Source organism: Trachurus japonicus, chromosome 4 (genome assembly GCF_045865225.1).
Source record: "Trachurus japonicus isolate A0001 chromosome 4, Traja_1.0".
Lineage (NCBI taxonomy): Eukaryota > Metazoa > Chordata > Actinopteri > Carangiformes > Carangidae > Trachurus > Trachurus japonicus.
In genome coordinates this window covers 5,104,897-5,126,868 of record NC_140910.1, presented here as the reverse complement: position 1 = coordinate 5,126,868, position 21,972 = coordinate 5,104,897, and the positions used below count along the sequence as shown (strand labels likewise).

At 41.6% G+C, this 21,972-nt stretch overlaps 1 protein-coding gene across 2 annotated transcripts in view; it reads right to left on the bottom strand.

The window, feature by feature from the left end:
* Window positions 1–369: 369 nt before the first annotated feature.
* The window catches only part of eps15l1a (epidermal growth factor receptor pathway substrate 15-like 1a), a 52,345-nt gene continuing 30,742 nt past the window's right edge, over window positions 370–21,972 (bottom strand). The window contains exons 20-28 of one of the 2 annotated variants that reach the window (XM_085773509.1): window positions 20,432–20,537; window positions 20,085–20,135; window positions 16,891–17,027; window positions 15,670–15,739; window positions 14,422–14,567; window positions 13,073–13,166; window positions 4,955–5,113; window positions 1,731–1,747; window positions 370–971 (exon numbers count right to left, since the gene is read on the bottom strand). In XM_085773509.1, the coding sequence (XP_085629635.1) occupies window positions 825–971; window positions 1,731–1,747; window positions 4,955–5,113; window positions 13,073–13,166; window positions 14,422–14,567; window positions 15,670–15,739; window positions 16,891–17,027; window positions 20,085–20,135; window positions 20,432–20,537 (927 nt within the window). In that variant the 3' untranslated portion in view covers window positions 370–824. The remainder of the gene's footprint in view (window positions 972–1,730; window positions 1,748–4,954; window positions 5,114–13,072; window positions 13,167–14,421; window positions 14,568–15,669; window positions 15,740–16,890; window positions 17,028–20,084; window positions 20,136–20,431; window positions 20,538–21,972) is intronic. The other variant, XM_085773510.1, reaches the window with a different exon arrangement.

Here is a 21,972-nt window from a genome sequence, read left to right as displayed (position 1 = left end):
TACGAGTTTTTACGTAGCCGGAACTACATTCCAGACACGGCTGCTGGGCGGAGTGATTTAAAAAGCGCAAGTAGTTCCAAGTATTTGCTTCATATATACATTCATAGTGTGGTGAAGTTTGATGAGTGAGTTGATGAGTTTGATGAGGGAAATGCGAAAGTACCATGCGGCTCCGTTGCATTAGCTGAGCAGCTCACGTCTCTGCCCCGCCGATCTCAAACAACATGCACCGACAATTAAAGGTAATGAACCTACTACTATGACTATAGGGATTATGGTGATAGGAGAATTTGCCAAAATGTTGAACTATCCCTTTAACAACTGCACTCTTGCACCAAGTACAAGTACATCCACCTGGTGTACCCAGCAACTACACGGTTCTTGGATGCATTAGAGTGAGCCTCTGAAACGGGACAGTCAAAGATGGAGTCTGTCTTCACACAGCCTCTGAGGGACGCTGCTCCTGAATTGGGACACACAGCTTACATCATGTCTCCACACGCACACACACACACACACACACATCAGGAAACAATCCTCCTCTGTCCAGCCACTGTGGCGCACATACACAGTGAATCTGTTTGTCTCCACCTCTTCTGTCTCGTGGTGGCAGCAGGATTCTGCGGCGACTCCTCGTCTGGGTCGGCGGCCTCACCCTGAAGTTCTCTCTGCGTCTTCAGTGCATGGTGGTGGAGTGGAGTGGAGTGGAGTGGAGAGGGGGGAGGTGGAGGTGCAGGTGTCCGTCATGTAGATGTCAGTCCTGTTTGTCTGTCTGCAAGTTAGAGTGTGTGTGCGTGTGTTGTGTGTGTAATGGGAGATTCAGGTCATGCATTGGACATCTCTGCCTTGCTGAGGGCGATGGCCAGCTCCAGGTCCTCCTGCTCCTGCTGTCTGAGCCGCTTCAGCCGCTCACGCTCCGCTCGCTCGCTCTCCCGCTTCGCCCACTCCAGCTGCTGAGCCTCATTCCCAAACTACAGAGAGAGAGAGAGCACAGGCTGCAATCAATACTCATCAGGTAGAGTATTAGATACAGTAAAGCAAATTATCACCACTATGACCTGAGTTACAGTTACACAGCAGAATTGAAAGTCTTGCAGAGAAACTGCTGCACTCCATCATCATTAAAGGGACCAGGGAACAAGTCAGATACATTTCATACTTTTTGAAACTATCAATCAAGAAACACTGTTAACACCTTAAAGGTTTCATGTTTTTAGCCCCGAAGGTCTCACTAAGTGTTTTGTCACAGTATTTTAAGACAAATCCTGATGCTTTCAATGACACATAAGAAAAGGAAAAAAACACACATCTTAACTGGAATTTTAAACTCCTGTTCTTCAGTATATTTTTTGATCTGCCTTTTTTTTAACTTTCACTCAACTACACTGTATTGTACTCTGTTACTTTTAATAAGAGAAAACATGTTTGCTTTATTTTGAAAACGTGATGGAGGGTTAGGTACATGAGAAAAGCCAATCACAGAAACTCCTCTGTCAGTCATGTTTGAACCTGTCCTTGCTAGGCTCCATTATAGATAGATAGGTAGGGAAAAGATTCTTCACCAGATACTGTGGTCTGACCTGAGGTCATTGTTGGGAACAATTAGAAATAAAGAAAGATTCCTAAATATTAGCTGTGTTTAACACAACCAAACATCAAAAAGTTTAAAAACAACAATGATACTGAAGTTGTGATGTGATGTGAACTGGACTGTGTCTTCAGTGTCTTACCTTAGTTTTGTCAGGTCCTGTCAGAGAGGTGGAGGACAGAACAGACATGTTATCAAGCAGAAAGTCTTCAGCTCATGGATGTAGTCTAGTTCAGTGGTTCTCACACTTTTTACATCAAGGACGCCTAAACTGACACAAATTAGACCACGGACCCCCATTGGACAAAATTTTAAAGCAAAAAATACATAAATATTTGTTCCGAGACTGAATAATGCTACTTTTTTGGTCAATTTATGTTCAAATTACTGTCAATGGCATGAATGAAATTTCTGAAAAAAAAAGTAATATTTCTGTAAAAAAAATAATTTGGTAAAATTTTGAAAAAAAGTTGGGGACCCCCTTGAACCCTCTCAAGGACCCCTGAGGGTCCCCGGACCCTACTTTGAGAACCATTGGTCTAGTTTACAGGAGGTTAGACACTGAAGATAAACCTGCTGAGCTTCTGTTCACTCCTCTTCACCACTCTATCTACCTGCATAAAGCTACAGCCTTGTGAGAATCCAATTATGTAAACTGTGAATTCCCATGGAGCTACTGATGGTGAAGTAGACACTTGGTCAGGGACCAGGTCAGACACACAGAGCTGAGTGAATCCCTTCAGGTAAAGACAGATGTGGAGCACAGAGCAGCTGGATGGGGCCTCTACCACAGGAGGGACAGGTTTATCCACTGTGATGGAGTGAGGAGATGAAAGACTGGGGGGCTAGGTTGCTTAGTTAAAGGTCCAGTGTGTAAAACAGGGGCGGGGGGGCGTGACATCTAGCATTCAGATTCTAGATCGCAGCACTCCCCCCTCCCCTCGGCAAAGTGACGGTGGCCTCTGAGGACAAAAAAACGTGTTCACCTCGACTGGGACGACTGGGAGTATTTCAGGAGCACGGAGCGATGAGGTGAAGAAACCATTTATGAACGCAAAACGTGCTCTCTGGCTGGCTGGATTTTCCATTCGGGCTGCCGCACAAACATGGTGGCGCAAGATGGCGACACTCTCTAAAGCAAGACCCTTGCTATAAAAGAATAATTCTAAGGCTACGGAAACCAAACAAATTTTATTTTATATACACTTATACAAATATATTCATGGGTAGTATATTCAGATTTTGCCAATAAACCTTGACAAATATTACACACTGGACCTTTAAAGAGTTTGACAAATTCAAAGGTAAGTCTTGTTTCAACCGGGGTCTAGTTTTCCTACATGAGCTCATTGTGACGGCTTCACCACATGACTCTAACCGAGCACCGATCTGACACTGACACTGCCTTCAAAAATCATTCCACCATTCAACAGAAATCAAATCTTCTTAGTGTAATCTTCTTGTAGTAATGGTTGTCAAGTTTAGGGTCACACCCCTGTTTCATACAAAATACAAAATACTGTGTAATGTTGTCACAGTTGTGGTGTGAAGTCTTGGGTAATGCCCTAAAACTGTACTGTAACATTTGGCCTTTGTCCTCAAGTCCAAGTGGACATTACATCGGGAGCTGAAGACACTGCTGCCAAGTCAAGGATGTATCATGTTATTCTGTGAGTGGAGGAGCAGGTAGCGCTATAGAAGCTGGTCTAGTATCTTATAATCAGATTTGGTGGAATCGTTGAAGAAAACAAATAAGATATGATTGTATAAATATACTGTTATATAAAAGTGGTAGAGTTACAGGAACCAATCAGACTTGTAACATTCAATGATTCACAGTTTGTTTTCTGTTTTGTTCCAGTCCATGGTAATATGCAAATATTTTTGCTTTCCCATGTTCAACGATTCCACATCATTTGAATGAATATAAAAACTGTATGTTTCCTGAGTCAGTCACTGTGTATCAGAGGTCCCATCAGAGCAGAGTGAAGCAGAGGGATGAGAGAGAGAAAAGACAAAACTACAGTTGGACAAGAAAACATAGACATGCAGTACAGACAGAACAGAGAAACACACACCCACACACCCACACAAATGAAGAGCTGTGAGTTGAGTTGAGTAGTGGTGCTGTTGTGGGTCGCGTGAGATCTGAATCACAGCTCCAGTCTGTCAATCAGACAGCAGCATCATGCCCCGCGGCTGATGCTCATTATCCGAGGAGCTGCCCTCGGGTCCTGGAGACATTATCTGCTGAGGAGTTCCAGCTGCAGGTCTGTGTTGTAGTCCAGACTGTGAGCCCTGAGCCCTGAGCCCTGAGCCTCTGTGGAAGTCTGGGGGAAACCCTGACAGAGCTACAGTTTGATTTCTGCCAAAACAAACACACCTTAAAGGAGCTGACACCCTTTCCTGCTCCAGAGGAAGCTCTGCTGTGCTTCTACAGCTTCAATATCAAACTGCACGTATGAAACACACTGCTGACCATGGGTGATGTTAGGTCTGGCTTCATTATTGATTGTTTGATGCTGTTAAAATACAATAGATCAATAAAACTCAGTTACTCTCTCCTCCAAAGATGAGACACATCATGTTAAGTTGCAGAGTTCAGAGATGTTTCTGTGTTTTTACACTTGTTCCTGGATTTTCAGCAGTGACAGATCTTTGTCTCTGCTGTTGTGAATTTGGAACTGAAAACATCTTATTGAACTGGACACGGGGCGGGATGAGACTGTCAAGATCAATATTACAGAATGACTTTACTGAAAGAATGTCTGATGTGATATTGATGAATATAATAGGCATACGACCTGTCATGGGATTATTTTATTTCTTTCTTATCACTACTAATTTATAATTATTAAAGGGATAGTTCAACAGTTTGGGAAATTCACCTACTGCCATAATCCCTTAGTCATAGCATAGTTTGATGAGGGAAAGGTGCCCCGCCCCGCCGATCTAAAAACAGCTTGCACCTACAATTAAAGAGCACCTGGCTTTTAAAGGGAACTGTATGTGCAGGATGGTTGGTATTTGTGCATATGCATCACTTATACTACATCTGGCCCCTGGTATTGATGAACCTTTTCATTATCTGGACTCTGGAGAAGAAACCAGGTCACGGTCACATGTTTAATACCAGGTGAAAGTGAGGTCATTGGTTTAATATTGCTAAATCAACATCAGGCATTTGTAGGATGCTGAATGATGCTGTACACAGCACTGAGACCTCATCAGTCTGAAATAAAAGAAACACTTAACTGTGGTGTGTGTGCAGAGCTGTGTAGACTCACACTTCCAATACCATCACTCATCTCAACTTACAGAAGTGAAATCTGCCCAAACCAAAGAGAGAATCTCTAGAGTCTTTACTTGCTGAGGGTGGGGCAAAAGGGTCTTTGCCGCTGAACGGGTCTCCCAGGCCCTTTTTACTCTGGAACGGGTCGATGGGCTCGCCGCCGAACGGCTGGAAGGGGTCACACGGTTTTGAAGGGTCAGCTGCACCAGGCATGCTCACTGGTGTGCTTTTACCTGAAGACAGAAAAAAAACATCACTCATCATCATAATATGCATTAGTCAGTGCTGACTGACTTTATCATGCGATGACAATCTGACAGCTGCCTGGAAAGTAAAGAGCAGCTACATTTGAATTGCTAATTCACCACTGGAAGAGATGAGAATGCTGTAGCACAGAAATAACCTGCTGTGTGGTGATGAGAACATCCTGACAGATGCTGACAGATGCTGAGAGCTCAAACAAAAAATGAGGACAGACATATCACAGGTTTAAAGTCTCACGTATCTCTAAAGGATGTAAACAGACCATGAGCATGTGTTTACTGATAACTGAGAGAAACACCATGACTCATCACTGCAGCTCCCTACCGCGATTCTCACTGGCAGTGAACTCAGGTTGTACGTTGATAAGGCGGTATCTGATCTGATGTGATCTGGATATGAAGTCGCCAAACGCCGAATTCTCTGGTTCTCACAGATCTGCCCACGCCCTGCCTCACCTCCGCTCTCACCCCTGAGATACTTTCCAGCTTTTGAAAGCCACACAGGTTTCACCTCCACACGTGGCACACCAAAACAATTCATACCGAGACTGTTTTCAAGCGGTCACGTATACAACCTTGCACTCCTGAGAAGGGAAATATATAAAAACAGCTGGTAGAGGGAAAAAAAACACACACACATCAGAGGACCACACCCAAAGGACCCAAAACCAAAAGCGATGCATTTATAACCCACGGAACCATTCAACGGTTTCCTGGTACATCACTTGGTTGGGTTTCTACCCGCATTACCAACTGTTGGTTCACCAGTTTACCAACTCCACAAACACTCTGACACCAGACACATATATACTATATATAGGGTTATAAATACACATTTAAATGGATTCAAATCTATCTATCTATCTATCTATCTATCTATCTATCTATCTATCTATCTATCTATCTATCTATCTATCTATCTATCTATCTATCTATCTATCCACTTATTTTTATATTTCATTTTAATTTGAAAATGGTATGGGGGAATGAGAAGAGAAACTGTAGTTCACTTAATTAAAATAAAATAATAAAATAAATAAAAACAAATTAATCTTTTTTATATATAAAAAAAATAAAAATAAGTAAACATTTTTTTATAAGAATAAAAAAATATATAAGTAATTCAAACAGTAACTATGTAACTTTACTCTTGAGCTTGGGCTGTGTGACAAATCATTTTAAATAAAGGCTTTCTTTTCTCAGCTTATAATTAATTTGTAATCTTAATTATTCTAAACATTTAGGATAAGACTCCTTATAGTCTATAGGATTTGTCTTTACTATAAATATATATACAAATTTAATTTATTTTAATCCAATCAATTCATATAATTTATTCATTGTTAGACTTGGGGATGGCCATAGAGCCACAGGCTGATCTAATGACAGGAGCTATAGCAGTAATCCTAATAATGACAGTTGTTGTTATTAACGGGGGAGCTGGCCCCGGGCCTGGCAGAGGACCGTGAGAATGTCATGTTGCCTGTGTAGGTGTTAAAACCACAGGACCAGTCAAACCGTTGTCATGCAACATACACTTTAGTCCTATTACCCAGATAACCCTGGCTGATCGGGGTGAGCAGTTCACTTCACACTCGGCACTGAGCAAAACTGCATGCCTGGCAATCAGTTTTTTCCTCTTTCAGCAAGCTGCACACACACACACACACACACACACACACACTCACACTTGAGAAACCACAATCACGAACTCCACCCTGTTTTAAAATAATCCTCATGCATTAGTGGCATCTAATTTTAATGCCTGCCTCCGAGGTTCATACAGCATGCAGAGTTTCATTTACTGGAAAGGGCGCAGGTAGAACTGTGTGTCCTAAATTGTGCCACTTTATCTGCAGCGCTGCTCATCCCTCATTAACTGATAAGACGCATTCTAGATGGGGAGGGGCGTAGATGTGTAGGTGTGTGTGTGGGAAATGGAAGATAAAGTCTAAATTGAACATATGAAGAAATGGAAAATGGAAGATAAAGTCTAAATTGAACATTTAGACAGAAAACAACTGTTAAGAGTGGAGGCAGTGGTGGCACTCGTTGGCTGCACGCAGCTTGCAGCCTGACCTTCTCTGAACCACTCACCCTCAGTAAACACACAAACATTCACACACATAAAGGGAAGAGAGAGGAAGCAAGGTTTGGGTGTGTCTGCAAACAACAGGCCAAGGCAAAACCACACACATCATCGCTCTTACAACATCATCTTCACACAAACAGCAGAGCGGTGGCAGCCTGTGAACAATCATGAAACAACATGTAAAGGAGCCGGAGGACAGCGAGCTCGCGAGCGGCCGGGGGTTCGGGAGAAAACAAGTTCAAAACATCACACAGCTCTAACTGACTTCTCTCTCCGGCGAGTGGCGACCTTCCACGACCACTGAGTCAGCAGGTGTGCGAGTGCGTGCAGATGCAGAATGCAGGGCAGGGCCACTTTTTTTTTTTTTTAAAGGCTGATATACAGAGAGGGGGATTCTGGGTAACTGGGTAGTTGATGTACCGTGTGAAACAAAGACAGAGGGGACCATGGGAACCTCTCATCTGCTTCCAGGGTGGATTCAATCTGCAGTGGTCACACTGGACTTTAGAGTGTACTGGTGGTGTACACTGCACTACTGGGCCCACGATATGAAGCAATCTAGGACATGACATAACCAGTCAACATGCTGCAAAGTGCATCATCCACAAGTAATCAAATATTTCTCAAACAGGAATGTGACAGCATCTGTATTTGTGATGAACAGCTGCTTCATCTCTTTGTCAATCAGGTCAAGTCAAGGAGTTGTGAAAGAAAACAGAAAAATGACTCACATAAACACATAAACAGAGGTGGACAGAGTCGTCCATATCCTCTTGGTCAAATGTGACTCCAGTACAATTCAAGTCTGTCTATAAGTATGAGTACTTAATAAAAGGACTTAATGATTCTAAAGTTGTTTTTTAAAGAAAGGGTTAATTAAATTAAATCAAAAATATTTTTTGTATTGATCCAGTGTATTTTAAGAACTGGTGACTCTGAATAACACTTCGTAAAACCTGTAGAATAAAAAAAAGTGCTTACTTCTTCCAACTCCTTTTTCTAACTTGTGCATATTATGATTTGATGGGGCTTATATTATTATTTTTTGTTTATATACAGTATATACGTACATATATATATCATTTTACACGTTCTAAATAAACTCATTCAAAGATTTAAAAAAAACCTGGTTGGATACTGTATAATACAAAAGTGGCCATACAAACACCCCATTGCTGTTTCATATTTATTCATTTTTAGGTTTGGTTGTGGTAAACACAACACACGTGTGACCGCACTGACCCCAGGTCAGATCACCGTCTCTGGTGAAGAATCCTGTCTCTCATCTTTATCTAAGAGAGCATCGTAAGGGCACTGACAGGTCCACACATGACTGACAGAGGACAAGCTGCTGTGATTGGTTATTTTTTCCTCCTGTGACCATCAGTGCACAGTCTATCACACTTTAAAACTTATTGCACTGACTACAGTGTGTGCTTTATAGAGATGTTGTGTAATGGAAAAGTCCAATATTTGTCTCAGTAGTGGAGTAAACTCTACAAGTTACAAAACACAAATGTTTAAGATATACTTAAGTACAGTAAATGCACTTTGTTGCAGTGCTCTCCTGTATACACCACTATGTTTGTATCATGTTTGTTCACTGGGATCAGATACACATCCACATCAAAATGTTTTCTAGTAGAGAAAATTGCTTGATGTCTTGTCCATTCTGGTTGACTTCATTTAACTCACTGTCCACAGTCAATGCACCACCCTGCAGACACACACTATTATTTCAGGCCTGATGTAAAATGTTTCTCTTCATGTTTTGCAGAAAGAGGAAATACCACTCTTGACTGTGAGCACACCTCTGCCTCTCTGATCTCTGACCTCTGTGGGTCTGACCTGACTGGTCCTTCCTCACAAACATGTCTCTGTGTTTCCTCCCAACACCTCAAACAGGGAGGAGACACCTGTAGATGCTTGAAGAAACCTCAACACAACAGTGCGCGTCACTCCTTGCCACCGCTGGTTGCCTGCAGCAGCACTGAGTATACAGTGTGTGACAGCAGCACCTTGGCAAGCATGAGAAGGCTTTTATCTTCGGTGCAGCCACAATGTCATTCTTTCCTGTTGACAGTTCATAGCAGAGCAGAGACTCTATCTTCACCATTGGAGGAAATACAAAAACTAACTCCTATACACATCATAAAAGCCTCAAGTTTAAAAAGTACACAATGTCTAAGGATATTTTATCTCTTTTTCTTTCTTTCTTTCTTTTTTTTTAACAGTCATTTGCATTAGACTATTACATTTGTTTCTACGTAACTGGTCTTTCCATTGGAATATATGGTATCTATTTATGGGAACATATCCCAGACATCTATTAGATGTAAGAATTGATTATTTAAACTTGGAAAGACAAGTACAACTGTGTCAACACTTAAACACCTGCAGATAATAAATGTGGTGCTGACCGGCATTGATGATATGAAGCAGAATTGAATAGAAACAGCTTTGGATCAAACTAATGACTACGAGCATGTCTCATTCAATATCAATTATGGGTAACACTTTATAATAAGTGCACACTATTAAGCATTAGTTAAAGGTATTCAGAAAAGAAAATTCTATTTTCAAGTAAATCCGGGGTGAAAATGGGGTAGTTTTTTCCGCATTGGATAATGTCACGTTGCTCACGATTCAACAGCCAATGATATCAGGATCCGTCATCCGTCAATCAAACGTCTGAGGAAAACGAGGAGACTCGTCCACCACCACAGACACAAACTCTCCTCCGTCCCTACTTCACTCTCCTCCTCCGGATCCTTGCGGTCCATCATTCAATATCCCGCCCGCTCGATAACGCCCAATCAAATTTCTCTTCCTTACACGGGTAAACTTGTGCGGCAACTCGTGGAAGGAGGTGGGACAAACAGGACAAATGGACATTTCTGAACACCTTTAAGCATTAAAGGGACAACGAGGAGTTTTGGAAAAGCGAAGCGTTTTCACACTACATTTATGAGCCTCTGCGCGCACCGTGAAATTCTTTGACCGGCGCAAGACGGACTCATGTTTTCATTCATCAAGAATTAAAGTCAGAGGTTCGAAGACGATCACATACCGTCGTAGTTCCGACCATAAACAGCGATTCGGCGGCGTTATTCTCATGACTCGCCACGAAACCGAAAGTAATGAAACGCTGGTCGGCTCGACCAGCATTTCCGCCACCACTATTAATAACAAAAAACGATAGAGACAAAACGATATATTTATCGAAAATGGGCCCATTAACAAGTGTGGGTAGCGGAGATTCATCCACACTAACGTGAGACTTTTTTTTATAACCAAATAGAAACTCCTCGTTGTCCCTTTAAATACTGAATTCATCATTTATAACACATGAATACTCATTAGTATGTAGTTTATAAACACAGTTAAAATGTTTTACTCTTCATTGATTGATGCACTAACTGTATTTATAAACTACATACTAATGAGTATTCATGTGTTGTAAATGAAGAATTCTGTATTATAATCTGTATAATAATTAACTAATGCTTAATAGTGTGTACTTATTATAAAGTGTTACCCAACTATGTACTGTACACTAATGATCATCAGTCCTGTGCTATGGAGCACACTCACAATATACACACTCACACATGTCGTGTGCCAAGCAAAGACAACAGTGTTTGTCTGATCTCAGCTATAATTAGAACAATACCAAAGTATAGTGGGTGTAATATTTCTCTTCACATCTTACTACGGCATCCTGTCAAATAAAGGAGCTGGTATTTCCTGTTTGCATTCATACTGTAACTGCCTGCCTTTTGATGGTGGCACTAAACTTATCTATGTAGAAGCTTTGGTTGTTATTCAGTCATTTTTGTGGGCGCGGCTTGTCAAGCAGATGAGCACTTGGATGATGCATGATCAGGCTGTAGCTGGCTGCTGATAGGAGTGCTGGTAAAATATTATATAAATAAATATTAGTATATTTAGATTCATATCTATATTTATATCATTGCCACTTACTTTGGAATATTTTTATATAAATGGTCACTTTACATTACAATATTCTCATTTCATGCACACCTGTAGTAGTATTTATATTATTTATACTTATATTTAGTATATCATTGTCACTTTGCAATATTTTTACACCATAGTCACTTAACCTATCAATACTTTTATATCAGGCCACCTTATATCCTTATATCCTCAGTACTTGTTTTTGCACATTGCCTTGTTGAAGGTTGATTTGTTTTATTGTTTATTGTGTCTATATCTTCTGTCAGTTGAGTTGTGTTGTGTTTGTGTGTTTTTTTTTAGCCCTCTCTACTTTCTTTTTTACGGAAGCCCTAAAGGGCCAAGTCCGTATGAATTTTTTTATTATCGTTTTCTCGTGATAACGACTTATTATTAATAATCATAGAATGTGTGGTTGACATGGTTGCCTAGCAACATGTTTCCCCAGTGCAATCGCTTCTGTTTACGGGGAAGTAGCAGCTGGTTAGCCGCTGTATGTTCGTAGCAGGGGGCTACTACGCCGCTCTGTGTGTGTGTCGCGGTGATAATTTAACCGTGAAAAGTAGGCTACAACACACACAACATAACGTTACAGCCGCAGTGTTGTGAGTGAATCATGTCGGGACAACCAGGCTTCATGAACCCGCTCCACAGACCCCGGTGCTTGGCCGCCGCCGCCGCCGCCCGTTATGTCGTGTGTGTTGTAGCCTACTTTTCACGGTTAAATTATCACCGCGACACACACACAGAGCGGCGAGTCAGTTAATACGTATTAGCCCCCTGCTACGAACATACAGCGGCTAACCAGCTGCTACTTCCCCGTAAGCAAAAGCGATTGCACCGGGGAAACATGTTGCTCGGCAACCATGTCAACCACACATTCTATGATTATTTCATTATCACGAGAAAACGGTCTTTGTTATCTCGAGATAACGAAATAAATTAATTCGTTATCACGAGAAAACAGACTTTGTTATCTCGAGATAACGAAATAATAAGTCGTTATCACGAGAAAACGATAATAAAAAAATTTATACGGACTTGGCCCTTTAGGGCTTCCGTACTTTTTAACTTGGCTGATGTAACAACTAAATTTCCCCGTTGTGGGAAGAATAAAATACATATAATCTAATCTAAAAAACTGTTCTCCATTCAGTCTCCTCTGTTCTGTGATTGTTTATAATAACACACCACTATTTCACACATTCACAGGTGCATTAGGAAAATAAAGTTTTTCCTGAGTGTTAGTAGCCAGTATAAAATTGTAGCGGGATTTATCATCTCGAAAACTGTGCACCACCTTTAATGTAAGATGACCTGGTACCTTTTTATCACACACCATCTTAATGTTCAACATTTAGTAAATTTACATATTAACACAACAGTTCAGCATTTTAATTCTCTGAGGTTTTGTAGTTATCATATTCATCTTTTAACACTATTTCTATTTCCTCTTTCCTCTGAAATGGTTGATATGTATCTGAACACCATGATTTTTTTTGTCGAGTTTATTCTTTGGTTATAACCTGAAACCTACACTGCCTTTTTTCATTCTTCACCTGTTTATGATGATCATGCATCTTGGTTTCTGATTGGTTTCTGTTTCCTTTTTAACTTAACCTTTGCTCCAGTAGCTTTGGCCACGCTGTATGAAGTGTGAACGTATGAAGACGGATTTCTATCAGCCCGTCTGAACAAAATAAAGATGGCAATTGGGTCTTTTCGTGCAGGGTCTAAGCCTTCTTGTTATCCATTACCAGACTGCACAGTCAGAGTGGATCAGCTCATTATTTATTTTGTTAGGTCTCAGTGACTAAAGCTGAGCTGAGCTTCTGACAGGGTCTGAGCTGCTGACTCACCACTGGGTGGTTTTGGTCTGGGGGGAACACTTTTCTTCGGTGGCAGAGCCGGTGTGTCACTCTTCCTGCTGAACGGGTCGTCCACAAATACTGACTGACAAGACAGAAAGAGAGAGAGAGAGACAGTGCTTCTATTACATTCTATTACACTCAGTTCTGAATGTTGTAGTTTGTCGACACTTAAAGGAGAATTCTGGTCATTTTTGACCCCTAAAGGTGCGTTCACACCGGACCTTTTATTTTTGTCGCTGTCGCTCGTATCGCTCCAAAAAAAAACGCTCTGTCGCTCAGCTGCATTCGCTTGTCAATTTGGCACAGAGCCACAGACTCGCATTTTCGCATTGATGACATCATGCCCACTGCCATGTGTCTCTGTTTACACCGGCACCACCGGGATTACGGCAGCCAATCAGTGCTGAGCGACTGACGGCCGGAGAGTTGGGATTTCTCATCATGAGCGACAGAGCGGAAAAAAAACGCTCCGTCGCTGTCGCCCCAGCGTTTTTTTCGCCTGGGCGATTAAACGCTCAGTCGCTCGTTTGCATTGACTGAACATGTAAACTCGTCGCTCGTTCGAAAAACAAAAAGGTCCGGTGTGAACGCAGCTTTAATCGTTTTCCTGAATGGTCACCCAGTGTTGAGGGGAGCAAAAAACGCGACTAAAATTGTTGCAGGCAAACTGGAGTTACACCATGGTTACCCGGCGCTAGCGATAGCGACAACGCTAACCTATGGGGGCAATTTTTTCAACCACAACAAACACTCAAATATCTATGGTACATGACTCGAATCCTTACGAGACACCACTGAACTCAAATAGTGTACAGTATAAACAGTATAAACTTTGTGTTTGTGCATGTAATCACTCACCTCAGACAGCCAAACTCTGAAACGTCCTGGAAAGACATTACTATCCGATCGCAGAGCAAAAAATAAACGGTCGAAGATATTTTGGACATTACCACTGCACTGCTCCACCGTTTTTGCAAAGAAATCATCACAACAAGGAAAAAGTGTTTGTTTCTGTGGCGGGGAGAGCAGGCGCTCTGCGATCGGATAGTAAAGTCTTCCCAGGATGTTTCAGAGTTCGGCTATCGCAATAGTTACTTTCATTGTAATTAATTACTTTTATTATGTAGTAACTCCGTTACTCACTCATGTACTTTTTTGGGAAATAAACTAGTAACTATAACTAATTACTCTTTCAAAGTAACATGACCAACACTCCTAGTAACTAATTTATAATTGATGTGTAACATTTACACTTTACAACAGGGTCTCTTTGATGATCAGTAAGCGGTAACTTTATCTTGCCAAATAGTGAGCCTGTGTATCTGTTGGTGTGTTACCTTCTGGTAGTCTGGCAGCCAGCCGGCCCTGCCTTCAAACGGGTCTCTGGGCTTCGACATGTGGCTGAAGTCTGCGAATCCAGCCGAGCTGTTACTGCTGCTGCTGAACGAGCTGCTGCCGAAAGGGTCCAACGTACCAAACAGGTCTGAGGATGAAACAAGCACAACCACATTTTATCCACAGACACGTAAAGAACAAGCCTTAACTGCTGGCTTAGTTTACACGTTGAACAATGTTAAACAGGTTGCAAATTCCTCTACTGCGTCCTCTCCAGCAGAAGCTTGATAAACAGGAGTAGTTCTCGTATCATATTAATGTATTTCCTCTTAGATCTAGGATGGAACCAATGACCCAAGCGGTAGATTGTTGGTGGGCCAGGTACAAGGTAACTTTGTTAATACCTGTAGGTACATTTGTTTTAAACATTTAAAAAGAGAGAACAAAGGACACTTAAAACAACACAGGACAGAGACATGGACCGAAATCAAGCTCACCGATCATGGTTCCAATTCAGAATTTAAATAAATGCCAGTGTAATATAACTGTGAAACATGTTAGGAGAATGACAGGGAGCCGTGAATAAAGTGAAAAATAAAATAAATAAAAATACATAAATGATGAGGTAGACCTCAGTAAAAGGAGTAAAAAGTGCACTACACCTGATCTAAAAGACAAACAGCGGCAGGAATATTCCCCAGTATTCCAGCAGGAGACTTTACTGTACTGAACTGGTCAACACAAACTGATAGTTCCCACAGTGACACAACAAAGACAGTTATTCACTTCATGAAAGAACTCAATTGAATAGATTTATAGACAAACTTCAAACAATGTGCATTAAAATATTCATGTCATTCAAATAGATATCATACAAAACTGCATTTAACTTTTGTTTGAATTAAGAAAACGTCAATACAGTCTTACAGTCCTACAGTCTTCTACAAACAGACTGGAAGTTCATTTGTGACCGTCTAAGTCTGAGTGTCTGTCTCCTGGAAGCTTCAGCTGAACATCGCTGAAACCTCTGAATGGAACGTCTTTAAACCCTCTTTAGTAGAGGGCATTTACGAGGGGTCAGCTCTAAATGCAGGTGTCAACACACCCAGTCAGTGGTGGTCTGGACCACATGTGTCCACATTCTCTTCTCTGGCTCTCCCCCACCCCCCTCTGCACTGCCCCCCCAGCCAAAGAAAAACACGATGGTCACAGTCACTGAAGATGTGCTTGGATAACAAACTCAGTCCTACCTGGTCCTCTGGGTTGGGGTTTGGGGTTACTTGAGGAGAATGGGTCACTGCTTGTGAAGTGGCCTGGTTGCTGCAAGAACCAAGGGAAGACATGCCATGTTCATTTAATGATACAGTGACTCAAGTCAAAGTCAAACTCAGGCATTCTTGTTTTTTCTTACCATCAATATATATATATTTTTTTCTGTTTACACTTTTTAAAAAATTGCTGCCATCACAAATCCTGCATTTTCTTACAGAAAGAAAAATCCAAACTGCAGTTGGATTAGTGCTTCAAGCCAAGAAAATCTATACATCATATCATAATCAATCATTATCTGGTAACTTAATGTTTGTTTCAGTCAGCAGGTAAACTCACTCTGACCTTCTCCCTACAATGGAAATGAAACATTGTTCTAACGGTTCCACCCAACTCTGTTGCACAAGTTCCCACTAATGAGAGTCAGTTGCAGGTTTCCTTTGTTTCCACCTTCTGTTCAGGTCTGGAGACTGCTCTGGTCTCTATCATGTCCATCCAGTCAGAAGTCAGAATTATACTAATACTGATACTGCATCAGTCATCAACACTTAATTCTTAGTTAGTTGTGTTAACATATTTGTGGTTTTGATTGTACAGGGGAGGCAGATGACCACCCACCCTGAGTCTGGTTCCTCTTGAGGTTTCTGCCTCTTTAAAGGAAGTTTTCCCTCGTCACTGTTTCCATGTGAGCTGCTCTTATTGGGATCTGTTGGGTTTCTGTAAATACTATTATGAAGAGAAGGTCTATACCCTCTCTATTCGCAAGGTGCGTTGAGATAACTTTGTTGTGCATTGGTGCTGTATAAATAAGATTTGACTTTACTTGAGCTTTCAGACTTTATTTGCTTTCATTGCTGCAGGAAAACCTTGAGATCTTTCAAACTGTTTTTTTTTTTTCTAGTTCTTTGTGCCATTTTTTTAACCTTACATAATTCACCCCATAACTTTATATATTGATTTTTCACCAAACATGAGCTGCTAAAATTTCAATAGAAACTACAAAAACTGGGGAGTTGCAATATACGTATAAATTAAAGACTATTGTGAGGCTCCTGGAGCTTTGTTCTCCAAATGATATACAATCACACTGTTCACTGTTATTCAAAACAGTATGGTGGTCCAGCATTAAGCAGTCATCTGAGCCACTCCTGAGATTTTATACAATTATATATATGTTCTGGTCTTTCATCGTTAACAAGTACCTTGGAAGGTAATGTGGCACTTTTACTGAAGGGGTCTGGTGTAGAGAAGGGATCCATCTTTGTGGTCTTCTTGAAGAAATCTTCTGACGAAGCTTTGAATGGATCTGTCTCTTTGAATGGGTCTCCTCCAAAAGGATCTGCAGCAGAGAGGACAGACATCAGCTTTAATGGTTGAGCTGTCAGATGGACAAACCTCTGAAAACTGCTGACAAACTCAGATTCAAGAGTTGTGCCAGATGATGGAAAAAATCAACTAACTTAAAGTCCACCTAGAGAGGCATTTTAAAATGTGTAAAAATGCTCTGCTGTGACTATTTTTTGATTAAAACTGTTTTCCCACAAAAAGTTGTTTTAAAAAACTCTCAAAGAGGCAAAAACCACATCTACTATTTCTCCCTCATTGAAAAATCCAGGTTCATGAGTATGCAAATGCATCATAACTTGTGCCGGCCCACCGCCACCGGGTTGCTCGGTAACAGTGGTGCGCGTCAGCCGGGGCAGGGGAGATGGAGGGGCGATGTCAAAACATGAGCCTCGTGCTGAGATTCGAACCCTGGTCTCCCGCATTACAGATTTTTATAGTGCCTCTTGGCCATGTCAACAAACAATACTGTTAGAGAACAACAAATGAGATGCAAAAAAAAACAACGGGATTGGTTGCTAGGGATTCTGACGTATTAAACCTGACTGTTTGCTGAAAAACTGAATCCAACTTTTTCAGACTCTGGCTTTGAAACTGTATTTTCAAATCTAAAATGCTCAGTTGTGGCTGCATTAGCGACTTTGCTGCTGAAATGTCTTGTAGCAGAACCAAAACACTGCATTGACATGTTCATCATTTTTTGGTTTAGGGGGTCTTTAAGATAATTAGGTGACAGACATACACACTGGCTGCTGGTGTGAATGGCCTCGTCAAAAATACACAGAGCTATTTGCACTTTTGTTGTGAATTTCCCCTCTGGGATAAATTAAGTTTATATTTATCTACTTCTCAGTTAAATGGTAACAACACAACCATCCACCTCCTCACACTGCAGATGAGAACCTTATGACAGTTAGGTATAGAAAGTAACATGTGGGGAACACTTTTTCTGAGAGAAAATGTAGGCAGTGGTTTTTATTATCCAACATTTTGCAAAATTTTCACTTAATAAAACATACTTGACCAAACAGGTGGATTTTTGCTTTTACTGAGTAACACAGACACACTATGGGAACATAAAAAAAGGAAAGACCAAACAAACACACAAACAAACAAACAAACATGTGCTGAATGCTGTGGAATGGAGCCTGAGAAAGCCAGTGTGATCACAGAGTTTCTGGGTGTGAAGGTTATTGCTGTGTAAAGATGATGATTTCCATCTACATCTACTCCACAGAGAAGTGAAACTCCACAATATCACCAAAGAGGGAAGTGCGACAGAAGCCGCGGTTGCACACACTGCACTTCTGTACATGACATCAACAAAAGACGAGCCTGCCACCCGTACCACTGTGGACAGCGGTGGACATAGCCTCTGTCAACTCAGCCACACGTTTGTGAGGAGCGGTCCTGGAGCTCAGAGGGAGCTGCTCCACCACTGACATCCTCACACCAGTGGCTGACTCCACCCTCAACTCCCAGCTGATCAGAGGATGGGTAAAGAAGAGGGGCGTGTGTGGAGCTGAGACTCTGGTGCTCAGATCAGGCAAAACTAACAAGGCAGATATGCATCTTAAAAAAACAGGAGCACAGACTGTCTCACCCTCTGTTTGCTTCGCAGGAAGGCAGATTATCTGTCTGATTTTTCACATCAAAATCTTCCAAAAGACTCAAATTAGCTGGGGTGACAGCTAGCAGCTAGCCCAGCAGCAGAGAGGCAGGTGTGCAGAGCCTCTTGGGACTTACCCTTAGAGCTATGAAAACCCTTACAAATGACAGGGTTCAGTTTTTAAAGGAGACGTATTCTGCCACTTTTCCATAAAAATTAAAACAGTTCCCAGGTGCCTTAAAGACATGTCTGTGACATGATTTGGTCAAAATACCCCAAGGATCAAACATCACAGCTCTTTTCATCCTCTCAAAACAGCCTTGTTCGGGAGGGCTCGTCTCTGTAAATGCAAATGAAACACTGCTTGCTTCTGCTACTATTATTCAAATTAAAAAACTAGTTACATCATTGGAAGACAACTGAGGGAACAGTGTGTAAAACCGCATAGACTCAGGGAGCCTGAAAATTACAGATTTTCTTTGTCAATTCTCACATTTGGGGGGCTGGAAGGCAAGACAAACACCCAAAAGTGATATTTCCATAATATGTCCCCTTTAAAGGAGACATATTCTGCCCCTTTTCCACAAATTAAAATAGTTCCCAGGTGTCTTAAAGACATATCTGTGACATGCTTTGGTCAAAATCCCCCAAGGATCAAACATCACAGCTCCTTTCATCCTCTCAAAACAGCCCTGTTCAGAACGGCCAGTTTCAGAGCCTGTCCCTTTAAATGCAAATGACCCACTGCTTGCCCCGCCCCGCCCCTTCTACTGGTACCAGGTAGGGGTGGTAGGGGTACCACTACTTGCATTAGTATTATGCAAATACGAAAACTGGTTACATCATTGGAAGACAACTGAGGGAACAGCTCATAAAACCACGTGGATTTCAACCTAGGAAGCCTGAAAATTACAGATTTTTTTTTGTCAGTTCTCACATTTTGGAGGCCAGAAGGCAAGACAAACACCCAGATATATGTTAAAGAGCCTTCAAAAAGTGATATTTCCATAATATGTCCGCTTTAAAGGGACAACGAGGAGTTTTGGAAAAGCGAAGCGTTTTCACACTACATTTATGAGCCTCCGCGCGCACCGTGAAATTCTTTAACCGGCGCAAGACGGACTCATGTTTTCATTCATCAATAATTAAAGTCAGAGGTTCAAAGAGGTTCACATACCGTCGTAGTTCCGACCATAAACGGCGATTCAGCTGCGTTATTCTCATGACTCGCCACGAAGGAAACGCTGGTCGGCTCGACCAGCATTTCCGCCACCACTAATAACAAAATACCGATAGAGACAGAACGATATATTTATCGAAAATGGGCCCATTAACAAGTGTGGGTAGCGGAGATTCATCCACATTAACGTGAGACTTTTTTATAACCGAATAGAAACTCCTCGTTGTCCCTTTAAGGCCCCACCCCCCCCCCCAAGTAAATACCTGTGGTTGCTGATGGCTGCTTTGCAAAAGGGTCATTTTGGAAAGGGTCACCTACAGGAAAGGAATCAAGCGAGACAGGGTAGAGGAGGAGGTAAGAAGAGGACAGGAGGAGGAAGACAGAGGATAGTCAGAGAGCTGCTGAAAACAACACATCTAGAGAAAAGAAAACTTGAGATAAAACAGTTAACAGAAAGCTAAAAGAAGAGAAGAGATGAATACTGTGGACGATGAAGACGGGGAGGCAGAAGAACTGGTGGCAGAGGAGAGCAGCAGAATAGAGGAGAACTCACAATGTCATGGGGAAAAGAGACAGAAGCTGAACTGATAAACTGAAGGTGGGAGGCAACCTTTGAATGGATCTGTTATGAAGGGGTCTTCAGAGTGGAAGGGGTCAGGGGGAAGCTCCTGAGGCTGGCTGTTGAACACCGATGGCTTCACTTTGAACGGGTCCTCCTGTGGTCAGAGGAAAAAGAAGGACAGAAACAGAGGGAGATTTTTAAAGTGGTTGTCCACCCACACACACACACACACACACACACACCCTTTGCTCTTCCTCACTTCATCTTGTCCAGGAGTCAGTTTCACAAAGACACACACACACACACACACACACACACACAGAGCAGGAAAGATAAGTATTGAACGTGGCAACATTTTTCTCAGTATATATATTTCAAATGGGGCCACTGACATGAAATTTTCACCAGATGTCAGTAACAACCCAATTAATCCACACATACAAAAAAATCAAAACGTATATGTCAATAAAAGACATTCTGTGTAATAAAGTGAATAAGTATTGAAAACATGAAGAAAAGCAGGAGGTGCAGAAAGGAATTGAAACACAAGAAAGCAGCTGGAATCTGACTGTGTTTACAAAATCCTGCTGTCTCAATGCTCGTTAACATCAGCTGTTCTAGTCCTGATTGATGCCTATGAAAGGTTTCTCATCACACCTATGAGTAAAGTCTATAATAGCACTTAACTGTGCAATAATATCAGACAGAGTAACACTGATAGGGAGGCTTTGACCAAAAGGTATTGGGAATGATCAGGAAAAATTCAGGACAAATTCTCTGTTCTTTCCCAAAAGTAAACAACAATTCCTGGTCAGCTATTTTCAAATGTCCTTTAAAAAGGTGTACAACTGTGACATTACAACAGACTCACATACTGTATTGTCATTCTAGGCAGGATTTTTAGTTAACTCCTTTAAGAGTTAGTAAGTTAGCACCTGGAGAGGATCAGATCATCTTCAGTCTACAACCTTTGACAGAATGTGACAGCCACACACTTATTTATTGGGAAGGGTTGGACGTGCATGTGTATAGAGATGTTAATACATGTATGTTTGTTTATCTACTATATGTATAAACACATACTGGTAAATGAAATACAGCCTATTACAGACTTTCACTTTGACGTTGAAGTTCATGTCTTGAATCCTCTGAGAGCAGGGTTTCTCCTTTCCTTTTCAGTCTTTATCTACATCTCTCTGTATGTTTTTCCAGTTTGGTCCATAGTTTAGATATTTTGACAGACTGAGTTAAATATACAACAAGATGAATTTATCAATTTGCTTCAACAAACTCTAACTGCTGGTTGGCTGCTCCAGAGCTTTCCACCATCAGAGTGTTGGAGCTCACAGGTGTGAGGGGTGGAGACACGGTAGTGAGCTGGTTTGAACTTCTATCCCACGCTCTCTCTTGTCATTCTTGGCACAACTGCTGCCTTCCATGCATAAATCTATGAAGATCTTTTAGGAAAAACTGTCTGAGAATGTCTCCCACCTTCAGTATGAAACACCTACTAAGCCTTTCAGGGAGGTTCAGTCTGAGCTTTGGCTCGGCCACTCTGCAACATTTACAGACTTTTCCTGAGGCCACTT